We start from the raw sequence: 24,087 nt of genomic DNA, 5'->3' as shown, positions 1-24,087 counted from the left end.
AGCATGCAGCACTTGTTCCCTTAATCCTCACGGTCAATTGCAGCTGAGTATTTTCAAAATATGACCTAACTGAGTCAGCAGTCTAGACCCTGATTCAAAAAGTATTTGTTAGCCTACATCATTTTTTGACTAGCCAAAGCAAAGGTTATGAGAAGCATTGGTATCTCAAAGAGATAAAAATCTCAGTTACGCTTACATATGTTTATTATCAGAATAGGATTATACAAACAGATAACCAATTAAATATTTATTTGGAAAAATGAAAAAAAAAAAACAACCTTGTGGAAATATGATTAATTAATCACAATCTTTTAAACCCTTTGAATGTTCATGTGAAAAACAACTTACTATGGGAGCCCAAAAAACACAGCACTGAACTAAAGAAAGCATAACAACAAAAATATCTCTCTGATGAACACTGTGTTGTGTATTTAGAGGGTCAGTGTTGTGCCCCAGTTATATAAGCACAATTTCATTAGGGACTGGTATGAATCATCAATAAAATATATTCTCGTAATGTTTTTCATACTCCTACTTCAGGTTATGCTAAATATATACCAATGTGAGAAGGGGGACTTTGTGAGATGACAGCATTGAAAATAAATTAAGACACTTGTACAGCAAATCTATTGTAAAAGTAAAACTAATCACGTCAGCTGAATAAAATGTATGCTTCATTGATCTTTTGCATTACTAAGGTGTATTGATTAAAAGTAAGCTGGCTTATTTAAACCATGAGGTTCTATGTGGAGGTACACACAAAAGCACATAACTTCAGTTGCTGTTCTGACATTGATCAAAAAATAGAAATATGTGTAACTGCAGCACCGTATAAATTAAATGATTTGAAAAAGGCACTATAAGTTCAACGGAACAAAATCATATAATACTGGCCTCTTCTGGCGTATACGTGTATATTGAGGTAAAGAAAGCACTTTGCATTGCATTACCATTACATAAAAGCATGGATTTCCAAGTTACATTTATGCACTATGTTGAAGTCAATAAAAGAGTGCCCTTGAGCTGACCTTTATGAAGTGCTTTAGTTCTTCATAATAAACATCAAATAAACACAATTTATGAATGCATCGGACCATCACATTTGCGCTTGGAACATAATGAAAAATTCTCATTTGATAAAAGTCACATCATAACAAGTAAACTGTAAAAATGTCAACTTATTTAAAAACAGTATGTACAGGTTATTTATTTATTTACAATTTTTGACAAATGTGTGTACTTACCCCTGTCCTTTCTCCTCTTCTTTATCAGTATTTGAATACTGTAAAAAAAAAGTGTAATGAATGGAAAAATGGAAGGGCATCTTACTGCCCACATAACCAAGTCAAAATATTGGGAAGTGTAAGCTAGCTCACTTGTGTAAATGTTTTGACATAAATGTGATTTTAAAATAGGTATAGTGCCAGTTACAATGTTCCATCAGACATCAAATTTAAGCATAATTGGGTCTTATTTTAAGAGTACTGAAAGTTAATTTATAATTAATTTACAGAATTTTAAGCACTTATCTGTGGTCCTTGGTTCAAAAGTTTATGTCACATTCAGTTTCTTATAGTCATTTCATATTTGTTATTTTGATTGTAGCCACCTTCTGAAATTGTAATCATCTTCTGAAAAATCACTATGCTGTGATACACTTGTAAGGTTTTACATACAGCAGGTTAAATGCTAGAGATGTTGTCCAAGAGATAAACATATTTGAATGAATTTCTGTCAATACTCTACGCAACCATTAGTCGGCCAGATGAAGTGTGTTAGGTCCAGTCATATAGGTTTTAACCTGGTCTTGTTTTTAGTGATCCCCTCACTGAAGGCAAGGCATGCAATTTATTATTTATAGGATTAAGAAAGGAGAAATTGAGAAAAAATTGCATTCGAAAAAATCATGCATTCTACACATTTCTGTGTCAGCATGATACTGTTCTGCTAATTCCTGTAACAGCTCGGCAAAGTCAGTTCTACATTGAAGCAAATGTAGGATAGTTAGTATTAGCTATTCAATACAATTTCACAGAGCTGTAGTCACATGGAGGGCCCTATATTCTGAGTGCAAAAATCAGTTAAACTATAAGCTTGTATGCAGTTCTGCATTCGTCTTTATATATGTACAGTGAGCTCCATAATGTTTGGGGCAAAGATATATTGTTTCTTTACTTTATTTGGCTCGATACTCAGCAACTTTAGATTTGCAATCAAACAATTTGCATGTGGTTAAAGTGCACATATTGGATTCACCATGTAGAAATTACATTACTTTTCATACATGCAGTAGTACCCCTATTTTAGAGCACCGTGATGTTTGGGACAAATGGCTTCACAGGTGTTTCTGATTAGTCGAGTGTGTGTACTTGTGTGTAATATATAGAGTGCTTCACAGTACAGCATTTAATATAGTATAGAACAATATAATATAGTCTGGCACAGCAGAGTATTCAACTTCCATGGATTTATACTCAATACTCTTGGCTATATATCCCAGCAACCTGTGGGTGTTTTTTTTATTATCTTTCTTGATTTGGAAGACCAAGATGTTTTCACCATTGGGGCCTATGACTATGGCCTTACATATTTTGATAGTTTCCAGTAAATACATTTTTCATAATAAATTACTTCAAACATACAGTATTTACACACATTTCTTTGGATGAATTGATAGTGTTTAGATTGTCTTTGATCCATTTTAATAAATAAAAAAAAAACCCACATACTGTATGTGAGATTATTCCTAGGACTAGAATTAGATTTAGGTTTAGAATTAGGATTATTGTTCGAGCTACGAACAGTGAGTGCAAGGGTCGAGCCAAGGTTAATTAGTACGATGTTTGTTGTTGATTTGGATGACATTTTTCACTATTTGGGCCTATGACCTTAACCCTAGATATTTGATTTTTTTATTTTTTTTTTCATAATACATTACTTCACACACAATCCAATGTATTTCCTTTGGTGAATTTATAATATTTGCATTGTTTGCTTCCATTTAAACAATATTTCTGCAGTGAAGAAATTGCAGTAGGTTACCTCTGCAATATAAATTGCAATATCGGAGTGCAGGCCTCTGAAAATATACTCCTGTGTGCGCGCTTGCTTTTCTGTCGTCTTTTCTGCCATGCTCCATTTACATCGTTTTGTAATGTAAATAACTAATTTACCAGAAAAGACTATCGTGAACAATCACGATAACCCGTTTGTGTTGTTACAGAAAAACAGCAATGCAGCATACACATTCGAAGCAAATGAACAAGACTCAGCCTGGAAAAGCTGGCAGTATTATTAACGGATACAGCATTATTCAATAGTTAATATGTAATCGTTTACAGTGGTTACAAATCGCCAGTGTGTTCGGATACTAGAGCGCCATAGCTCCTGTAGCCTACTGTAATCTGTACTCGTGTATAACCAGATGCATCGATTGTCTGCCCTCAAGCCTCTAGGTCGCACTGACAATTTCCTTGTTTACACTGCACATCCTAGTCTTACCTCACAAATGCTACGGGCGGTGTGCAATGGCTTTTATAAAGAAGAAAGAACGATCCAAAGAGAGGTTTGTAAATTTTGAAACTACGTATGTTCTGAGCGTTAGTGAGATATGTTAATAGCAGTTGATGAAATATCGTGCCAATTTTTTTTTCCTGTATCGTTTTCGTGGAGACAGACCGGTTACAGTGTGCCAGTGCTTCCTGGTCGAAGAGCTCTCAGTTCAGGCGAATGCTAACGGAAGCTCCTGGATTTGAGCATACTGTAGGCCTTTTGGGTTTGCACTGGTCACATCTGAGGCTTGTTTTTTATGTTTACCTGGAATACGGAACAACTCTAGGTCCGTTTTAAACGGAGTTGTCGTTGACGTTACCTCAGCATTTCCTGGAATCAATGTTGCAGGCTACCAGCGTTCAGTTTGTTGGGAAGCATAGTGACAACTTTCCCCGAGCTAGCTTGGTAGCTTGTAAGCTAACTTAATGAAGACCTTTTCGTATTATGATTATTATGATTATTATTAGTCTCTCCGTCCTGACCTCAGTTACATCTTGACTACCATGTTGTAATGGATCAATTACTGAACTCACTTTAGGTGAATTACTGTATGTGAACTCCAGGTGTTTGGACTACATGTGTTGTATATTATTCATGAGTACCATGGCGGTTCTACAGTGATGTTCTGTTTGCATTTCATTACTTGCTTGTCAATGATTACCAGCATACCAGATGTATTTGGTTGTCCCTCCCCTGCAACTAATCCTCAGTACCCAGTACAGTATTCTAAATTCTAAATACTCAGTACAGTATTTGCAACTGGACTACTAATCCATGAAAAAAATTCAGTTTTATGTTTGTGTATAGTTCATAGTAGTGCCCTTGCAATGTCTTGACACTGTTAGGAAAAGCCTGTTGAATTTGCTGGAAGTGTTATCGTGGGAATGCTCCAGACGTGGCAAATAAACTGTGAGGTGTCAGTTGTTTTGCTTTCCTTTCAAATGGGGCCATGGCTGAATTTTCACACGTGAAGTAGTGACGGTGCTGCAGGGTGCCATGACTTCCTGTCTCAAGATCAGTTTAGCAAGTTTATGTTTAATATGCGTGTGCTGGAATTTCAAAATATGCACCACTAATATACTAATGTGTATACGATACTGATTTGCTTCTTATGTGTTTATGGTGTTCTTGTAAGGGTTATTCTGTAGATTGCAATTGATGGTAACAGCCATTGGCTGGTTATCTTCCCCCCAAAAAAACATGTGTTGCCAATAATTGTGCAACAGTGGAAAGATTTGTTTTGACTTTTGATTTGTGTTTCCCGGTCCAGGTTTTCACTGTTGTTACTTGACCTGGAAGAGTATTACTTTGAACAGCACACAGCATACCAGCTGGACAGCAATAACACAGCCCAGAAAAGGTACTGAAACTCAAACCTGGAGACTGGCTGTCATCTCCCCTGATGGCCGACTTTAATGCTCAGTAGATTTGCAAAAGGGAAGAGTACTGTTAGACTCAGGCGAGCATGCTGAATAATGGCATGCATAGCACAGTTCAGCACTACACCTTGAAAATAACTGCTTTACCCTGAACACATTGCATTACCAATAGGCCACAACAAGCTGGTTTGTGCAGCTCACAAGTGACACACAGTTTTGTAAATGATGGGTACAGTGGCAGCCAAAAGTCAAACTGGCATCCTGGGAAACAAAAACTGCTAAACAACAGCGGCAGATTAAAAGAAATCTGACACTTGCAAACAGCTCTCCATCTGTCAGGCATGTGACCCTCTATGACTTTGCATCACTTGTGTTCAAAGTTAAAGGAAAAAAAGTGCATTATTGCATTAATATAACATTTGCTGCCAAGGGCCTTTTTTTTACAATGTATTAGGGAATACACATGCATCTTTTCTAATGTGTGGAAATGGAGATTCTTTGAGTGTGCATATATTTGACATAGGTAGTACAGTATATATTTGTATCTGTGCAACTGGACTAATAGAATGTTTATTTATTTATTTATTTTTAGAAAAAATAGAGGCTCTCTCAAGATCTGCTCTAAATCCATAATTTTTGAACCTGAACAAATTGCTGAGCCTATCTTGAAGGTATGTGATTGTATATTATCTCTTTTGATTTCAAAATCCTCTATCTTTTCCAAACCCTTTGAGCAACTTCATGCTTTAATTCCTCCAGATACCGCTTAGAGACTGCAAAAGAATTGAAGGAGTTGAAGAAAATGATCGTAATCCTTTCAACGAGTAAGTGTCATTTAGAAACTGTGCCACGTTGACCTGCTGTGGAATTATGATATGCTTATGTTTATTTTGTCTTATTCATTTTTTTTTTCAGAGGCAGGCCTGTTGAGATTTTCATTGAATGCCAGCAGGTATTTTGACTGTTGATCATGTTGCCTGACTAGAAATCCTACCCAGATGCTTGAGGGGAAACATAATTTGTATTTTTTATTTTTTTTTGTTTGATATGCTTGCTTGAACAGAGCCATTTTCTGTTGATAACTGTCAGTCCTTACTGTCAAACATTGCTTTCCTTTTGCTAGTATACAAATGAAAATTCTCTCAATATAGTGCGGTATTGGATGCCCACTATGAAAAATACAGCTCTGTTTTTGTGGTAGTTAAATAGAAACAGGATGCCTTGCTATATACTTTAGTCTTGTCTGGAAAACAGTGAAAACGGTTTTGCTGTGCTCCTGTCTTCGAACATAGACGCTTACTAAAATGTCCTCCAAGTTGTGTATTTCAGTGGCATGCTCTAAAAAGAAGATGCCTGCACAATATGTCATCTGTTGGACACATACACTGTATTCTGGCAAAGGCTTCTTTTAAATGTAATACTGATATTCATTAAATCCTTGCAATTGCTGAGATTGTTGGGATGATGTTTGTAAATAAACACCCCTGCAATTTCAGGTTTGTCTCATCAAAGAGAGCAATGTCGTTGGCCCTTATAAGATTGAGAGGGTAAGTATATAGTTTTCCCTCAATACTAGTATTAAACTCTATGTTGCATGGTGCATGTTGTATATTAAACTGGAGAAGACTTTTAAAAGGCAAATAAAATTATATTAGTTTTTATAAAAATGAAATATGGTATTGTTGACATTTTGTTGTCATTTTTCTCTGTGCTTTACAGCATGCTGACTGATTATTTGCTTCTCTGAAAATTCTATTTTGTCTTTCCGTACTTGATCAATTTATATTTATTTACAGGTTTTTGCTGATATGATTGGAAAGACAATTCATGTGCATGCTCATTTTAGCCACTTTAGAGAATCGTGTTTGTATCGTTTGGCCTTTACAGAGTATCAAAGCCTCTTTTCCCTTTTTGGTCAGGGAGACAGCAGCTTTTTCTTCCAACTTGAAGTTTCCAGGAAAACAGAAGATGTTGTACAGACATTACTTCAGGTATGAATTTCTGTTTGACCCCTTTATAGCATGTAGGATATATAAGTGCAGTACAAAGGGCCTGTCATGCAAGTACTGTAGCTCTAATACCTTCCCCTGCTGTTGGAGGGCATTGACACATTTACTGTATTGCGTAGCACTATGAAAACTAACCCTGTCTATCTCAGAACTGCCTGTCATAACTGATTATATTGGGGTGATGTTAATCTAGTCCCATTGTTGTTTTGTGGCTGTGTCTGGTAATATTTCATGGGAAAAGCATGTATGTATCCTTGCTGATATTTTACCTGAAAATAATGGAAATTTTAATGTTGTTTTTTTTTTTTTTTTAGCTTCACAGAGCATCATGCCTTGACAAGTTGGGAGACCAGACTGCCATGGTTATTTGTTTGTTTATTTATTTATTTATTTGTTTGTTTGTTTGTTTGTTTGGTGTATCTACGGTGTCTATCTTTAGCTTTATTGTATCTTTTGATTACTAGATTTGAAATGGGGGTAAGCAGTAGCATTAAGACATGCCATATCCCAATTTTCTGGTGTAGAAATAGACTTTTGCCAGCCCTGTCCATTAGTGACCAAGTTATTTGATATGGTTAGCTTAATTTTCCAGTTTTCCAGAATGATTTTGATTGGCATTTCATCAGTTTTCCACATTCTTTTGCAGATTGCTGCCAATCTGCAGTCAAGGTTGGCTAGAACTTCATTTGACAAGAACAGGTACTACCATTATCTGTCTGAGCTCTAATAGTGAGTTTTTGCATTTTGCATTTTGCTTTCAGTTCTTCTGGTCAGAAGAACTGAAAGCAAATAAGCTTCAGGATGTCAACCTTCTCTTTTAACAAAATAGTATTTACATCCAGGGTGTATGCCTGCCTCTCACCCAATACATGCTGGGATAGGCTCCAGCGCCTCCCGCAACCCTGGCCGGGAATAAGCGGGTTAGATAATGGATGGCTGGATAAATGCTGTTAAAATCCACAGATTACAATAGGAGGCTTAATACTCTCTTCTGTGCAACTCAATCTCTCAGTCATCCACCTGAAATAAAACATGTAATTGTGCAGTATGATGCACTGCCCTCACCCCAGCCTCACATTTCACACCCTCTGAAAAGCGACTGACTGGCCAGGTTCAGTGCACTCTGCCAGAACCCACTAAGCATTCTGTCCTCAGCCCACCTCTACCAAACAGAGTTGTGTTTTTACACTCTTAAAAACACGCCAGTGATGCTGACTGCCTCCGTCAGTTTTTACTGTGTGGCAATATTTCAGTGCACGTACTGTAGATCTTTGTCTGGCACAGACGTCTGTGTGGGAGGTGTGTGGCTTCATGCCATGTTTGCTCTCTGCTCAAAGCCTAAATAGACTGGAGTGCTTGCGCGTTAATTTCTGGTGAAAACTGATACCCGGATTTGAGTGATGATAAAAGAAGTCAAGGCTTTAATATCATATAAATGCAGGTGAAGTGACTTTGAATGGAGCAAAGTATGTGGATGGAGCACGCCTCAGAATAAATTATATGAAATATTTTTTATAAATTATCTAAAATATACTTTTTATATTGTGCAATATTACTTACTGGCTTTTGTCTGTTTTCAGTTTCCAGAGTGTTTCTGAAAAGCCTCATATGGAATGCGAAGCTGAGATGGTCACACCCCTGGTGACCAATCCCGGGCACGTTTGCATAACTGATCAGAATCTTTACTTTCAGCCTCTCAGTGGATACCCGGTCAGTTCTGTTTCCCTGATATGAAAACAGTACATACAGTATTACAGAATGTATGGTGGTAAATTTGCTTCTGAATAGTCAAATGCATATACAAAAGGAATGTTTTTGTTTGCCTCATCTTCTTGTTTTGTCAGAAGTGTGGCATCTGAGCATCTCCTGTCTGAGTAACTGTAATAATCATGCATGCAAAATGGCACTTTGAAACTGAACCAGCGTCCCGTGGGTAATTTTGACATTTGTGTTTCATTAACTAAACCCATTTGTATGTTTTGTTAATTTGGCTGCTGAATTACTGAATTACGTTCCACATTTTAATTTCAGGAGCAAGTGGTACAAATCATGCTTCACAGTGTTAGGAGGATCTATAAGAGAAGACACGGTCTGAGACCGCTGGTGAGTCTTGCTGCTGGAATTCTTCCCAGGATAATTGCATATGCCAGCAACAGTCACTCTACTACTCACTCTACTAATACTAGACTCGAACTTGATTTCTAGCTTGCTGGACCACAGTGTGATGTCATGGAAGTTCTTCACGGCTTAAAAAGTTAAAATCATGGCTTCTTTTTTAAAAACGTCATGACATGCTCACTTGTTTATTGCATAAACAAAGTGAAAAATGATGACTTTTTTTTTTTTTTTTAAACTTCATGACATGCTCATTTGTTAATGCGTCTTTTAATTCTCTCATTTGCAGGGACTTGAAGTCTTCTGCACTGAAAATGATCTCTGCTCAGACATATATTTGAAGTTCTACAACACCAAAGACAGAGATGAACTGTATTACTACATTGCTACATTTCTGGGTCAGTTTGAAACCACAAATTCTTGCAAAGCACTATAATAACTATTGTGTATTGCCTTTCCTGAATGTCACTCAGTCTAATCGAATGTGAAGAAAATAAAATGTTACCAAAGGTATGGAGAGCCCGGCTTGTAGCAATGATGATTTCAGCCTAGTGTACATCAGTCACACAAACCTCTACCGTACAAGGTCCTAATTAGTAATTATAATCCATATAATGTCCTATGATGCACAGTGATTATCCTTTTACCTGTCATTCAAACTTGGTGATCAGATGTGTACATTGCCTATTTTAAGTGACTAAATTAGGGACCGATTCTTGCGAGTACTGTTATCACCGCTACAGCACTAACTAATAATTCATGTCATGTTGCTTTGTTCTTTGTCTGAGTTGTGTTTATACTCGTGTGTCAATTATGTCTTTATGCATCTACATTACAGTAGCACAGATAATTGATATATATTATTACTGCTGGTCAGACAGCTGGAGCCAGTCCCATCACATTAAGTCTGGCGACCCAGTCTGGTCAGACTTAGTGTCTTCTTATCAGCAGTGCCTGTCTCATGACTAAGATCATTTTTCTCTCTTTTTTTCTGAAGCATACAATGAAGTGTGTTTGGATCATACGTTTCAATTAATAGAACTGGATATGTCCTTAATGTAGAGCTCAGTTACTTTTCTCCAATTATTTATAATGAATGAAAAGCTCCTATAAATTTATGAAATGTGTTAATTGTATCTTTTAATTAATCTGTTAATTTGTTAAATGTCTCATCTCTCTCTGTCTCTCCCTCCCATCCTCTCCTTCCCTCTCCCCCTTCTCTCTCTCTCTCTCTCTCCACAGAGAACCACATGGTGGAGCACACAGCAGAGAGCTACATGTTACAGTGGCAGCGAGGCCACATCAGCAACTACCAGTACCTGCTGCACCTCAACAACCTGGCCGACCGCAGCTGCAATGACCTGTCGCAGTACCCAGTCTTCCCCTGGGTCATCGCGGACTACACCAGCCCGGAGCTGGGTAAGTGTACAAAGCAAGGAGGGGGAGGAGCTGCAGACTCTGGTTTTACTGCTGACCTCCATTTGGGTGCCTACCATTATAAGTTTGCCAGGCGTCTTGCTGAGCTTTAACTCGAGCAATTATTGTGACATACATAAACCATCCTACGAATCATCCTACCTAAAGTATAGCATACAGAATTGAGCTATAAATTAAAGAGTGCTGAATGAAAAGCTTTTCCAAACCATTAAGAGCATGAGACTGCATCTGCTTGGAGATGATGTCATCACTGCTTGGAGATGAACAACATCACTGTGCTTGGGTGGAAAGACTGCAGCCCTGTGCTTTTTCTGTGGTCGTCCTGTGATCACCGCTTTGCTCCCCATGCATTCCTGAGAGTCACCAGATTCACGATGGTTTTTCTCCCAGACTTTCTGAACCCTTCGAGTTTCCGGGACCTGGGCAAGCCAGTGGGAGCTCTGAATAAAGAGAGGCTGGAGAGGCTGCTGGTGAGTGACCTGACTCTGTCCCTGACAGTCCAACAAGGCCCAGAACTCTGGCCTCAGGCACCACAGGACTTGGGCTTTTTGGTGCTGTACACTACTGTAGGTACTTATTCCATACAACCAGGCAATGATAAAAATTAGGACTGGGTCATATGGCCAAAATATCATATGATATTATGACAGTATGACAGTATGGTTTTACAATACAAATTACACAAGAAGTAAACTTAATATGTACTGTAACTAGGAGAATGAGGATCAATCAAAATGCAGAAAAGAATGTCACTATTTTTATTAGGAACATGAACACTAAATGGTGTGAAATATTGAATAACATTCAAAAATTGGATTGTAAACATTAGAAAAAAATGTGCGCAACCTGCAGCTGTTGCTCTACAGAATTTTCAAGCAAAATGAACCTTTTTTTAAAAACTATTAAACAAGGTTACTTGTGTTTCCACTCTGTGTATTAACATTAACAGCTTGCATAAGTTTTTCTTCGTAGCGTCTGATTTTCGGAAACCCAACCATCTGCATATATAATGTCACTGTGCCCCAGTGTTTGGGGCCCTGGCCTCGTTTGACTGAGTAGGAGGAGGCTGAGAGATTTCGCCGCCGGTATCACGTGGCTCGTGTGTTGTTTGCAACGGCGCATCACTTTTTTTGTTTGTTTTGAATGCGAGTTTCATTCAAAACAGACAAATTGCCAATTCAACTTAAGCTTATGTGACACTGTTGCAATGTGCAATCGTTAACACTTATTGGATGAAAAACAGAGTTCTGTTGACAACACTGTTTGAATTTATACCGGTATACTTAAAAATAAGGTATACCACTCAGCCCTAATAAAAATTCATCTGTGGTCCAATTTTGGGAGCAGAATGCTTTGTCAGATTAATCTCCATTTGCTCCCTCTGATATTATGATTATTGAAAGTGCGATTGTGGAATCAGCTGCTGTGTTAGTCGTATTACAGAGGGATGTTAGGAATAAGCAGGTTCTACCTATGATATGTCACAGAGTTTCTCTACTTATTACTTACCGTTTTTGAATTGTAACATGGGAATTTGTTAGTGGTTTTTCTGTGGTGGTGTGTGATGTTTATGGTAACACCGGGTCTTCTCTGTCTCCGGTTGCATGTCTAGGCCCGGTACAGAGACATGCCTGACCCAAAGTTCATGTATGGAAGCCACTACTCCTCTCCTGGTTACGTGCTCTTCTACCTGGTTAGAGTGGGTATGTATTGCCATACAGTGCCATGGCAGCTGGAGCATCAGACGAGATATCGATTCTCTATAATGCATTTCCTTTATCTCTGTCCATTACAGCTCCAGAGTGTATGCTCTGTCTACAGAACGGACGATACGACCACGCAGACAGAATGTTCAACAGGTTTGTATTGTCTCCCCTATTTTATTTGTTTCCGTTAAAATAGTTTTGTTCTTTTTTCAGATTTTACTTCTCAAAACATGCCGAGCCCTGCAGTGTGTCATTAGTCACATGTCACATTAGTCACTTAGTCACGTTAGTAATATAATTTCCTGCTCAGCCTAATAAGATTCTATGGTTACCATTTATAATACTAATTTTTCCAATTATAGATTTACTGGTTTTCTTTCATAATACATAATATACTAGTGTTGAGTCATTGTACACACACTGTTGTAGATAGTTACATAAATTATGTAACGTGATATATAATGTGTAATTATAATCAATATTTTGCCTGCAGCATAGGAGAAACATGGAAAAACTGTTTGGAAGGTGCTACTGACTTCAAAGAGGTAAGAAATATGGACATACAAACAATACTGTACTGTACCTTGAATCTTATGTTGTAAAATTCTTGATAAATATTCATATAAAATAGGCAACAAATGAAAGTTTCTATTATGATGTCCAGCAGATGGCAATGTTCTCAAATAGTATCGTTTTTGGTACATAAACTCCAGTCGTTTCCTGCTCTAGGTAGTTTCTAATCTCAATGCAGCGGTCCATGTTTATTTTGAATTAAATTAACACAGTCATCTACACAAATGAAATGTGTGGAACCTACACAAATGAAACGTGAACTTTACTCACTGGAATGTTGGAATGGAATGTTGAGTCAGCATTGAGATTAAGCCAATTTCACAGTTTCCGTATGTTTTATTTAAAAATTTGCCTTTAACACAGGACTTTTTAAATGTCGTCACTTATTGGCACTTTCAAATTGCAGTTGATTCCGGAGTTTTATGGGAACGACCCCAGCTTCCTGGAGAACAGCCTGGGTCTGAACCTGGGAAAGCGGCAAGGAGGAAAGATGGTGGGAGATGTAGTTCTTCCTCCGTGGGCCTCAGGTAAAGGGCACAGCTGTGCTCTACTGAAATTCCCCTCTTCTTTCCAATGTCATTTGCTATGAGCATCTACAGACTCAGTCATATAAAGTGAAACCATATGTGAATTAAAAATGCACTTTTCTAGCTGGACGTCTGTAATTGTATGTTTATTTTTTCTTCTCTACAAACTAGCCATTATAGGGTTTTAACATTTTAGTCACGGACACAGGCGCGCATTTATTTTTGTGTATTTTTTTTTTGTGTGTGTGTGTGTGTGTGTCTGTCTCATTACAGATGCTGGCGAGTTCCTGCAGAAGAGTCAGCAAGCCTTGGAGAGCCAATATGTATCAGAGCACTTGCACGAGTGGATCGACCTGATTTTTGGGTTCAGGCAGAGGGGGAGTGAGGCTGTGGCAGCCCACAATGGTATGTCATCTGTTCAGTATGCAGTAGGCTGCAGTGAAGGAGGTTTCATGTTCAAATTAAACTCATATCTAAATTATGGAGAGAGCACAGGCCTTTGCAGTCATCAAAATTTCCCTGTGTATGTTGCCAAAATATGTATGTTTTATCTTTATTTTGCCAAGAAACCAGACATAGTGATTGATTTCTTTAATACCTTGGCTTAAGGACCATGACTGCATTTGTTACACACGAGTGTAACATCTGTCCTGTGCTTTTTAATCTGCATTCAAATTACACTATACAGTATGTCTGATGTTACTTAATTTCATTGAGGTGGGCTGGACATACACTGAAATTGCGCTCTTGTCAGTAATTCAATGTGTACTGTAAATGGAGAGTTCAGAAAGTACCGGCATTACTTGTTTGAAAGTGCTCTTGTTCTTGAAATGAAAAATACAAAACAAACAACTTCTTCACTGCTCTGGGAAACTCACTTCCTTTTTTTTTTTTCTTTCAGTGTTTCATCCATTGACATATGAAGGGGGCATTGATTGCGATAGGTAATTAAGCAAACTTCCGTGAGCCGTTTCTGTGTAGAAATACTCCGGTAGATGTATCTGAAAGTTATTAGTCACGTGAATTGCAATATAAAGGCTTGAAGCATAATTCAAAGGCATATCTGTAAATACATTTTTGGTATATGTTCTACCAAGAATATATTCAAAGTAATATAACATGAGAAAATGATTACTCAATTTATTTTAGATTTGTATTTGAATAATTCTTTCTTCTATGTCTTAACATTAAACGATACTTGAAGATGAAAGCTGATAAGTGTAATCATTGCCAGTGTTACCCTTTGTTAATTGTCTTGTTTTCCATTGAAGCATTGAAGATCCAGATCAGAAAATCGCAATGCTGACCCAGATTCTGGAGTTTGGACAGACACCCAAGCAGCTGTTCAGCACCCCTCACCCGCAGAGGATCACGCCCAAGTTCCAGAGCATGTCCCGAACGCCCAGCCAGAACGCCTCCCTCGGCGAGCTGTCCCCAGGTAACGCTCCCCCCCGTTTGGGCGGACGCCGCCGCCGCCTCCCGTTGTCCCCGCGGCCGGTTGACGAGGCGCGGGCGTTCCCCGCGGTGCTGTGCTCACATGCCGCCATGTCTCAGTCTCCCCCAGCGAGGACTCCTCCTTCGAAGACCTGACGGAGGAGAGCAAGAAGCTGTCGTGGAGCAACATGTCCAAGCTGAAGCTGGTGTCCAGCCACAAAATCCATAAAGAGTGAGTGAGTCGCCACACTGCTCAAGGCAGGAATTTCCCAAGCCCTCCATTTTGCACCAGATGCTTTCTTCTGTTCTGGTCACTCTTTCCAAGTAATAGAATAATGTATCATTACAACTGTAATAAAAACCGTTTATGGCATTTCCCACAAATTTGTCATGCACTTTGAATTGAACAGTTGCATGCAACACCCACTGTGAGTATACTAGTGTGTTTAATCATTTACAGAATTCTGGCCATTGCTTCATAGCACAGAGTTGAAAAACACGTGGCTTAAAACCCCATTGAGATACACAACTTGTGTTACAAATGAGACTTTGCCAAAATAAAAAAAATATAAACCTCTTATCACTGTAAAGTCCCTTAAACTATATATTTTCCAGTGTTAATGAAGGGATCATCACTGTTTGAATGTATTGAGGTCACCAAGGTCAAGGGTACTACAATGAAGGCATAACAAAGTTATGAAAATGATAAAATATAGAAAATTATGTAAACAAATAATACATCTACTTTTTTTTCTTTCTGAAGGGTGGGTGAGACTGAGCTATGTGCATAGCATGACTGTACAGAGCTATATCACATATTAGATTACTGCTCTGACCTGTGTGCACAGTGTGACTGCACAGTTAGAGCTGTATCACAGATTACTGCTCTGACCTGTGTGCACAGTGTGACTGCACAGTTAGAGCTGTATCACAGATTACTGTGTGCACAGTGTGACTGCACAGTTAGAGCTGTATCACAGAATACTGTGTGCGCAGTGTGACTGCACAGTTAGAGCTGTGTCTCAGATCGCTGCTCTGAATGGCCTTTCTCCAAAGTCACTTCCCTCATGTCTCTACATGCAGCTGTCGCAGCCCATTTCAGGCATTTCAGTCGGCTGCATAAACATGCCCTGTTTTTTTTTTTTGTTTTTCTCTTGCTCTTGCAATTAAGTCAATTCAAAACAATTAAGTTTTATTTGCTTAGGCTTCTTTTTACCAAGGTCATTGTCACACAAAGCAGCTTTATAGAGATCCTGTTGTGAACCCTGAAAGAGCACGTCTGGAGTGTCAGTGGCAAGGGAAACTCCCTGACTGATTATAGGTAGAAACCTTGAGCAGGACCTGCCTCAGAGGTGGGAGCCCATCTGCTCTGGCTGGCTCTGGTCATACTTACATACATAATACATTCATAATAAAGAGAAAAGTTGCAGTATGTAAATGTCCATAAAATATGTCATTGAAGGGCAAGGATGACTCTGTTCATGATTTAAAATGGTCAAATTCAGGCTGTTAAATCAGCTGTGTTTTATGGCCATAATTGTAAGTAGCAGATAGCATTTGTTCAGCTGCAGTTTTGGCGTATTGTATGCCTTGTGAATACTGTGTTTTGTATAGAGTGAAGGTCTGCGTGTCCTTAAATCACTGCTTCTTGGATCCACAGGGCGATTACCGGAATAGCAGTGACTCATGGTGGATCTTCTGTTTTCACAACGTCACAAGGTTTGAGACACTTCTGCGTTTAAAATGTGGGCCAGATATCCACACTTTGCGAAATGTCAACATCATGCTCAGGTACTCTGTTTGAGGTACTGCGTGTGCTTTTGCAATCATTTAACCAGTCTCTCACAGAAAACAGGCAGAGCCGCAGGTTGGGTCTTGTTTGAGTATTTGTAATGTAGTGTTTTCTTTTTTTCTACAGATTCCACGCTAAAGATGTTTTCCAAAGAGTCCAGCACATTGCAGAGAAGCATGTCCTTCTCCAATATGGTACGGGTTCAGAATTACGCTCAAGCGGAACCCGACAGTGTCCTGGATGGGAACTTTGCTCTTAATGGTTTTCAGTGTGCTTGTGCGTACAGCAGTTTAAAAGAAAATGAGGAAAGTGATGCGGCTATACTGATGCCTGAATGGCCTTTTTCCCAGAGTGAGCACTGTGTGAGCGTGAACGTGGGAGATAAGAGCTTAGGCAGGCTGTGCTCTGTCTCTGCAGGCTCTCTCGTCCTGCCTGATGCTCCCAGAAGACGCCACCGTGGTGTGCTCCTCGTGGGACAACAATGTGTAAGGACTCTTATCGCCTCTCCTTTAGCCCTCCTGCCTCTGGGCCTGTAAGGCTTTTAAGCACAGCCTTGAAAGAAGCGCTTACAAAGCACAATATCCATGTGTATCTGTGTATTCTTGCGTCCGCTGCTCTTCCTTTGTAGGTATTTTTACTCGATAGCCTACGGACGGCGACAGGACACCATCATGGGACATGATGATGCAATCAGTAAAATGTGCTGGCGGGACAATCAGCTGTACACGGCATCCTGGGACTCCACAGTGAAGGTCAGTGTCTGGGGCATTGCTGTACAGATAGCATTCCATCAACTTTGCTGGCTGTCTTGTGCAGGGAGGGGAAAGCAGCTAGTATGTCTACCTTTAGCTAGCAAGTAGACTGTAGCGGTAGACATGCCACAAGAAAGCCTGAAAGTGCAATGTTGTTAATGCACACCTGATGCATAAATAGCTACCTAGTCAGCCAGACAGATAGGTAGCTATGTAGCTAAGTTAAATAATGAATCAGGTCACTACGGATAACTAGCTAGTCTCAGTGGTTTTATTGTAAGTTAACCAGACACTAACAAGCTAGCTAGCTGGTTGTTTTAATGAAATGCTGTGTAGGTAGCTGATCTGCTTTATGAATAAAGCAGGGCAGAAATGCCACACTTTCCTGTCAGTGCATTGCTGTCGTCAGTGTGTCATCTACAGCATTTAAAACACATCCCCTCACTTGCTCAGTGAGAAGTTCCTCAGGCACAGACAAAAGTATAGTTAAATTGATCTTAAAGGATGCAAAATAGTTGACATGCGATAGAGAATACTGTTATAAATAAGTATTTCACTAGTGAAGGTCTGTAGGTTTTGTAGGTTTGCAAAAATTGGTTTTGGAGCGCATTACCCAATTTTGTCTGAAGCATGTTAAATTTTTACAGTGTGGTTTCTTTGGTAATGACTCACTGAACAGTTGACTAATTTTCACATTCCACTGAAACCATTACTAAGAAGCTGACTGGTTGCTATTATTGATGTTTGTGTTATTTTTAAGTCTGCAGTCTATGGGTTGCTCTCTTGTATTTCATGTTTTTTTGTTTTTTTTGCATTTACAATTTTACAAAAACCTGTCATGTTTCCACACAAGCCAAGAACTCAGTCTGTCTGTAGTTTTAGAAAGCAGAAAGTATCAAGGGTGTTTGAGTTGCAACATAGAAATGATCTCAAGTTCATGAGACAGAACTTTTGAGGCTCTTTGAGACTATAGATAAGAACAAATTAAATATATTGTAGTGCTTGCAAGTATCAGATTTTTGAAATATATTTAAAGAATTTATGATTTATTAAGGATATCGTTGCAACACAAAATTCTATGTGGGCTCAAGCATCTTACACTTCCTCAAGATGCAAAGGAATGGATACAGAGCAAATATACACAAGTAGGGCAGCAAACACAAGAAAAGTTAATCTTTAATTTACTGCACAGCATAAGAAAACAAAACCACCGGAGAGGAGGGAAATCTGGAGTGACATCACAAACACAGTTGATTCATTAGGCGTAGCAAAATGAGCTGTTGATCATGTAAAAGAAGCCCAAAGTATGGCATGATGTTAGGCAGCAGACAAAAGGGGAAAACTTTCTTGTAGCCTAATGCGGGCAAAAGATGTAGCCAGTGGTCCTACTGAGGAAAGCATACGCACACAGAGAGAGCAACAGATGGAACGCTTCTGAGCAAAATGAGCAGTTTGTGGGGGTTTAAGGAATAGACTCAGCTGAACATGTGATGCAGGCAATTTGAAAAGATTCTGATAATGTAAAAGACCTGCCAGAGAATTGTATTATCTTGGGTGTGTGGCTCTCTTTTAGTTTCTCTTTTAAGTACTCGTTTGTGTGCTTGTTGTGTTGCTATGCAGCCTGGCTGTATCGCTTCACTGTTTGCTGTTCAGTTAAATGAAAGAGGGTTGTTCTCGTATGCAAGACCCTGTCTTACTCTGTTTTATCTTTGTCCTCGGTGCTTTCTCCCGGCTCTATTGGCTGCTGCCATGCTTTGGGGAGAGCTTTTTAACATAGCTTTTATAGATTGAGAGTTAGGCTATACCAGCACTGTCTGCTTTCTGGAGTTCTTAAAATCCATAGACAAAGCAGAGAGTTGCAATGTAGGCGTGTGATTCAGATGGAATATCTAATTAACTTCAACTGCCACACTGATTTAGGTATTCACCCCATGTATACAACAAGCATGAACAAGCATTTAATTAAAACAGGAACTTTCAGTGACGTGATACCTGCAAATCCATTTACGGTAATGTACATTTAGTCAATATAATGTACACATAGCAACCTTGTAACAACTGCTTTTGTGTTCAATAATCTGTCGCACGGCTTAAGAATAGCCTTGGTCAAATCTGACCTGACACTTTGACTATTGGTAAAGTAACGCGTTGCCCCTTTACATTTGAAGGTGTGGAGGTGCGTTTCCACTGACGTCTCAAGTAATAAGAGGAGCCAGTTTGAGTTGCTGGCTGAGTTTGAACACGATGCTGGGGTGAGTCCTGCCTGAGTAGCATTAATATTTGATGCACTGGTCGTCTTTTTCATTACTTGTTAAAATAGCAGTAGACAATCAATGGGAGTCTAGTAATTTTAGTGTCCATCTAGGAAATTGTACACAAAGAATGTCAACATCTCTGTGGGCACATGTCTGAAATATGTATATAGAACAAATGTATAAACCACTTAGTTTATGGTGAACAGTGTTCATTTGCTTAGCCTATATCCTTATCCAAGAGCACTTGAACAGCTGAGATTGCAGCTGTTGCCCATTAAACCAGCTGAATATTTATGAATGTACAGTAATTCATATTAAATACCTTGCACAGAAATGGCAGCATGCCAGCTAGATGTCAATCATGCCACTTTCTGACTACAAGCTGAGTCCACATGACTTCATCACGACTCATGTTTCCCGTGGTTACATATAGTAGATGGCCCCTGTATCCAATCAAATTCCATTATTCCATCTTTCAGGTGAACACAATCAGCCTCAACCCGGCAGGCACTCTCTTAGCCTCTGGCTCAAAGGAAGGGACTGTCAGCATATGGGACACCACAAACTTTGTGTTATTACACCAAGTACAGTGCCACTCAGGGACAATCCATGACATGGCTTTCAGTCCTGGTATGTATGTTTTACTGATTGTGCAGGTTCCTTTGCATCCAGCTAAAGAAGGACTTATATGTTTCTATTTCTTCACCTCACATATTATCTGGCCCATACAAAGGCAGCTTGAACAAGAACTTCTCTCTGATCGCACAGCCTGACTCAGGTTTTTAGGAAGGTTTGGTTTTAGGTTTCCGATATCTGAAAGTCTACTGAATTTAACATAATTTGTTTCCTATGCCCTCTGGCACTCAGGGGGAAAAAATGTAAAATGTCACACAGGTATTTTAAATGCGTGAGTTAGGTGTGATTCTGAATCAGCCCTGTGTTTCTTGCACAAACGTATCCTATTTTCCCAGCTGAAGCATGTACTACTGTGCGCTCACACGGTCTGCTTCAGGGCATAACAACTGTAGTGCAGTGATGTAACCAGGTATGAAAGGAGTCATCCAATACCCAGTCTGAGTGTAACTGAGGAGCTAGCACAGGGCTCGGCAGGGTTTTGGCACATTGTTCGGGGGAAACGGAACACTAAGTATTAAACAAGAGGGTGAGGCAAGGGACGGTATCCCTTTCAGAGAATCAGGGTGAGGCCCAGTTTATTTTACATGTACATTTGCATTTAGACATTTAGCAGATGCTCTTATCCAGGGCAGTTTACCACAGTGCATTTGTGAAGAATTAGGCAAAAATAGAGCCAATGGCAAGTCATCATTGTCACAACTAACAGCAGTCGTCAGTACATAAACCTACACAATAATGTTAGGTTCCATAGTGCAAGAGGGGGGCTGAGGACATTGTGATATAAGTAAATGGTTATGATGATATTGTGTTAGATGTGACATACAGTGCCCTGCATAATGTTTAGGACAAATATGTCTTTTTTCTAGATTTAGCTTTCTACACTACAATTCACATGTGGTTAAAGTGCAGATTCTCAGTTTTTACTAAAGGGTATTTTTATGCATTTTGGTTTCACCATGTAGAAATCACAGCACTTTTTTATACATCGTTGTAGACTGGGCAAGTTAAACCTGTGATAAATAAAGTCTGGTGCTCCCAGGCTATAGTAAAGGCTAGCTGTTACGCTGTATGGTGCAGTGCTGTATGTGAGCCAGGCTGAGGCTGTGTGTTTGTGGACAGACAGCAGGCATGTCCTGAGTGCGGGAGAGGACCTGTCCCTCAGAGTGGTGGACGTGCAGACGGGCATGCTCATTTCCACCGTGACCGCGGACGAGCAGCAGAGGTGAGGCGTCACCCTCCTACTCCTCCTCCTCCTCTTCCTCCTCCCCTGACCGCTCACGGGCCCCGCTGACCCCGGCTCTGCTCTCTGCTCTGTGCGGGACAGGTGTTTCTGCTGGGACGGGAACACGGTGCTGTCCGGGGGCCAGTCCGGGGACCTGCTCGTCTGGGACATGATGGCTGCCAAGGTCACGGATAGGATCCCCGGCCATTCAGGTATGATCCCCGGCTGAACCTGGACATCCTCTCAGCCTCCACCACCACCACCATCGCCAGCACCCTGTGTGTCACTGTCCCCTGCCTGTGTTTATTAATAATGATAATAATAATACATTTTATTTATACTGCGCTTTTCATCGTACAGAGACAATCTCAAAGTCCTTTGCAAAAGGCAACAATTAAACGATCAAAGTACAAACTAGTGCATTAAAATAAGTGTATGTACTAATCTGTGTCATGCAGGTCACTGTTGTCCTGTAATTTTTATTTTAATGCTCTGCTTTGGTTTTAGATAAAGATTTTGTTAGTTAGGGACGCATTTCCCCCTTTCTTGCGCCGCTGCTGCGATGCTCACCTGCATGAAGGGAGCAGCGCAGCTCCAGCGCATGCACTCCTCCAATGCACTTTGAGCCAGTCACTTTTTCCACACTTTGGACCGCGCAGCACTACAGTAAAGTCAGGAATGAGGTGTGTGTGTGTGTGTGTGGGTGTGTTTCAGCCTGTTTGCGAGCGAATGACGCAGCCTGTTCTGGAGCCCGCGCTGTCTACAGGGCCTATAGAGCCTAGCCCGCGCTCGCTGTGAGCTCCTTTGGCACCCGAGCCGCTCGGAAGTCCCTGACGGGTGTCCTCCCTCCTGACGTTTGTTTGAGAATCGCGCTTATCGGCCCTCGCGCCGGTCTGATCTGCGGTCTGATCGCGGTGTCGTAACAACGCGTGTTTTCTCCCGCTCCGCCGCAGGTGCTGTGACGGCCATGTGGATGAACGAGCAGTGCAGCAGTGTTATTACCGGAGGGGAAGATAAGCAGATTATTTTCTGGAAGCCTCATTACTGAAGTGCCTTTGCCACCTCCCCCCCCCGCCCCCCCTCGCTGTTCTGACGGGCCGGCCAGTGTTCCAGACCGCACCACTCACTCTCACAGCACTGTGCGCCCAGTCTGCAGCCCACACTCAAGACGGGAGTGCGTCTGTTGCAATCGTGTCCATGCGGCCATTTTTTTTTCTCTTTTCTTTTCTTTTCTCTTCTCTTTTTTTCTCTTTTCTTTTCTTTCTTGTTGGCACAGAAATGCGTCGCCCAAAGGGTTTTTGTCTATTCTCCAAACAATAAATGATCGTTTATTTGCAATAATATGAAAATAACTTGCACTAAACGCTTTGTCATTCCGTCAGTCTGCATACACAGGTCAACGTTGTTGTTCTTTTTTTTTTTCTGAAACTGCTTGTTATTGTGCAACTTCTTTGTAGAAAATATGTGGCGCTCTGTTGTGTGTGGTGTAATTTCATGTTTTTGTCTTACAGTATGTGCCTTAGTGTCTATATCAAAGAAGCTTTTCTTTTTTTTTTTTACCATGGAGCAAGCATTAATTGTCTAAAATAAACCTGAAGCTGTATTATCGAATGAAGCAAGCCACTTGCTGAAGAGGGAAAGACTATTTGCTGAGCTGTCTGTATTGTGTTCCATTATGCATACAAGCAAGTACAAATGCAACACACCAATAAAATCTCTTCATATTTATAATATTTAACAACAAATTGCGAATGCATATTTGTCTACCGTCCTGTTCAGGCAGACAGAACTGATTCTCCACGTAAATTCAGTGTTGCAGCAACTTTAAATGCTGTTTGTATTGAAATGTAATCTCTTTCTTGTTAAGCTTTGACGGTTGTATTGACGTGTTCATTTAATTATTATTTTTTTGCTTTCTGCATCATCTGAACTTTCATGTTTTTACAGTAATGGCAATGCATGTAAACCTAATTGCGTGTGTGTGTATGTGTGTGCGTGTGTATATATATTATATATAACAGATATACATATGTATATGAAACATTAAATACAGAAATACTCATGCTTACAGTAACTAATTATAATTGTGAAAGCTGCTACCATGCAGAGAATATTGATTTAAGACCAAAATTTTCACAGCATCAATTGTACATAGATGTTCAAGTTATTGTATGCCAGTTAAATATTGACCGTGATATATTTACTTTGGAAATGCGGAAATGAGATTCATACATCTTAGAGGAATAGGTGTATGTCACTGTAATGTAGGACTAATCTTTGGCCAGCATGTGCTTTTTAATAGTCTAATTTTATTGTATTTTTATTTTTTCATGCAGACCTAGATTGACGTAGTATCACTGTTAACTTTTTCCCTAGTGAAAAGCATCTGAGCGTAGTTTGAGTGTACTCAGAGGACATGAATGAAATAAAACAAAAATAAAACCTTTCTGTTTCAAGATGTGGAAGTCAATATTCAAGTTCATCTGTGTGAGGTAGGTCACCTTTACTTGGGGATCATGTCATATTACGAGCGGCTTTAAGTCACACTGGATTGTTGACATATCCATGTTTTATGGTTCCATTTCATAAAGGCCTTGGTTCGGGATCAGTGACTGTTTAAGCCACATTCCTTTATATAAATAGTTAACTCCCTTCAGAAAGGGAGACCTTGGAGCCAGAGCCAGCACTTCCCTAGGGC

At 39.8% G+C, this 24,087-nt stretch overlaps 1 protein-coding gene across 2 annotated transcripts; it reads left to right on the top strand.

Moving 5' to 3' along the window:
- Window positions 1-3,277: 3,277 nt before the first annotated feature.
- nsmaf (neutral sphingomyelinase (N-SMase) activation associated factor) lies at window positions 3,278-23,845 on the top strand. 2 transcript variants are annotated; one of them, XM_064332944.1, is made up of 31 exons: window positions 3,285-3,565; window positions 4,823-4,912; window positions 5,524-5,602; window positions 5,691-5,755; window positions 5,847-5,883; window positions 6,428-6,478; window positions 6,851-6,922; window positions 7,255-7,302; window positions 7,587-7,639; window positions 8,521-8,650; window positions 8,972-9,043; window positions 9,345-9,453; window positions 10,298-10,474; window positions 10,883-10,962; window positions 12,105-12,195; window positions 12,288-12,351; window positions 12,692-12,743; window positions 13,178-13,298; window positions 13,572-13,703; window positions 14,200-14,242; window positions 14,570-14,736; window positions 14,853-14,964; window positions 16,393-16,451; window positions 16,651-16,718; window positions 16,942-17,009; window positions 17,153-17,276; window positions 19,445-19,528; window positions 20,011-20,161; window positions 21,287-21,389; window positions 21,492-21,601; window positions 22,343-23,845. In XM_064332944.1, the coding sequence occupies exons 1-31, from the start codon at window positions 3,528-3,530 to the stop codon at window positions 22,435-22,437; spliced, it is 2,745 nt and encodes a 914-aa protein (XP_064189014.1). In that variant the 5' UTR covers window positions 3,285-3,527; the 3' UTR covers window positions 22,438-23,845. The 2 variants fall into 2 exon arrangements, 1 of the variants encoding a protein (XP_064189014.1); XR_010329648.1 differs by lacking the exon at window positions 22,343-23,845 and having other exon boundaries at window positions 3,278-3,565; window positions 21,291-21,389.
- Window positions 23,846-24,087: the final 242 nt, after the last annotated feature.

The sequence above is a fragment of the Anguilla rostrata genome, chromosome 4 (assembly GCF_018555375.3).
Source record: "Anguilla rostrata isolate EN2019 chromosome 4, ASM1855537v3, whole genome shotgun sequence".
NCBI lineage: Eukaryota > Metazoa > Chordata > Actinopteri > Anguilliformes > Anguillidae > Anguilla > Anguilla rostrata.
The sequence above is the reverse complement of the archived record's forward strand: the minus strand, read 5'-3'. Positions and strand labels throughout refer to the sequence as shown.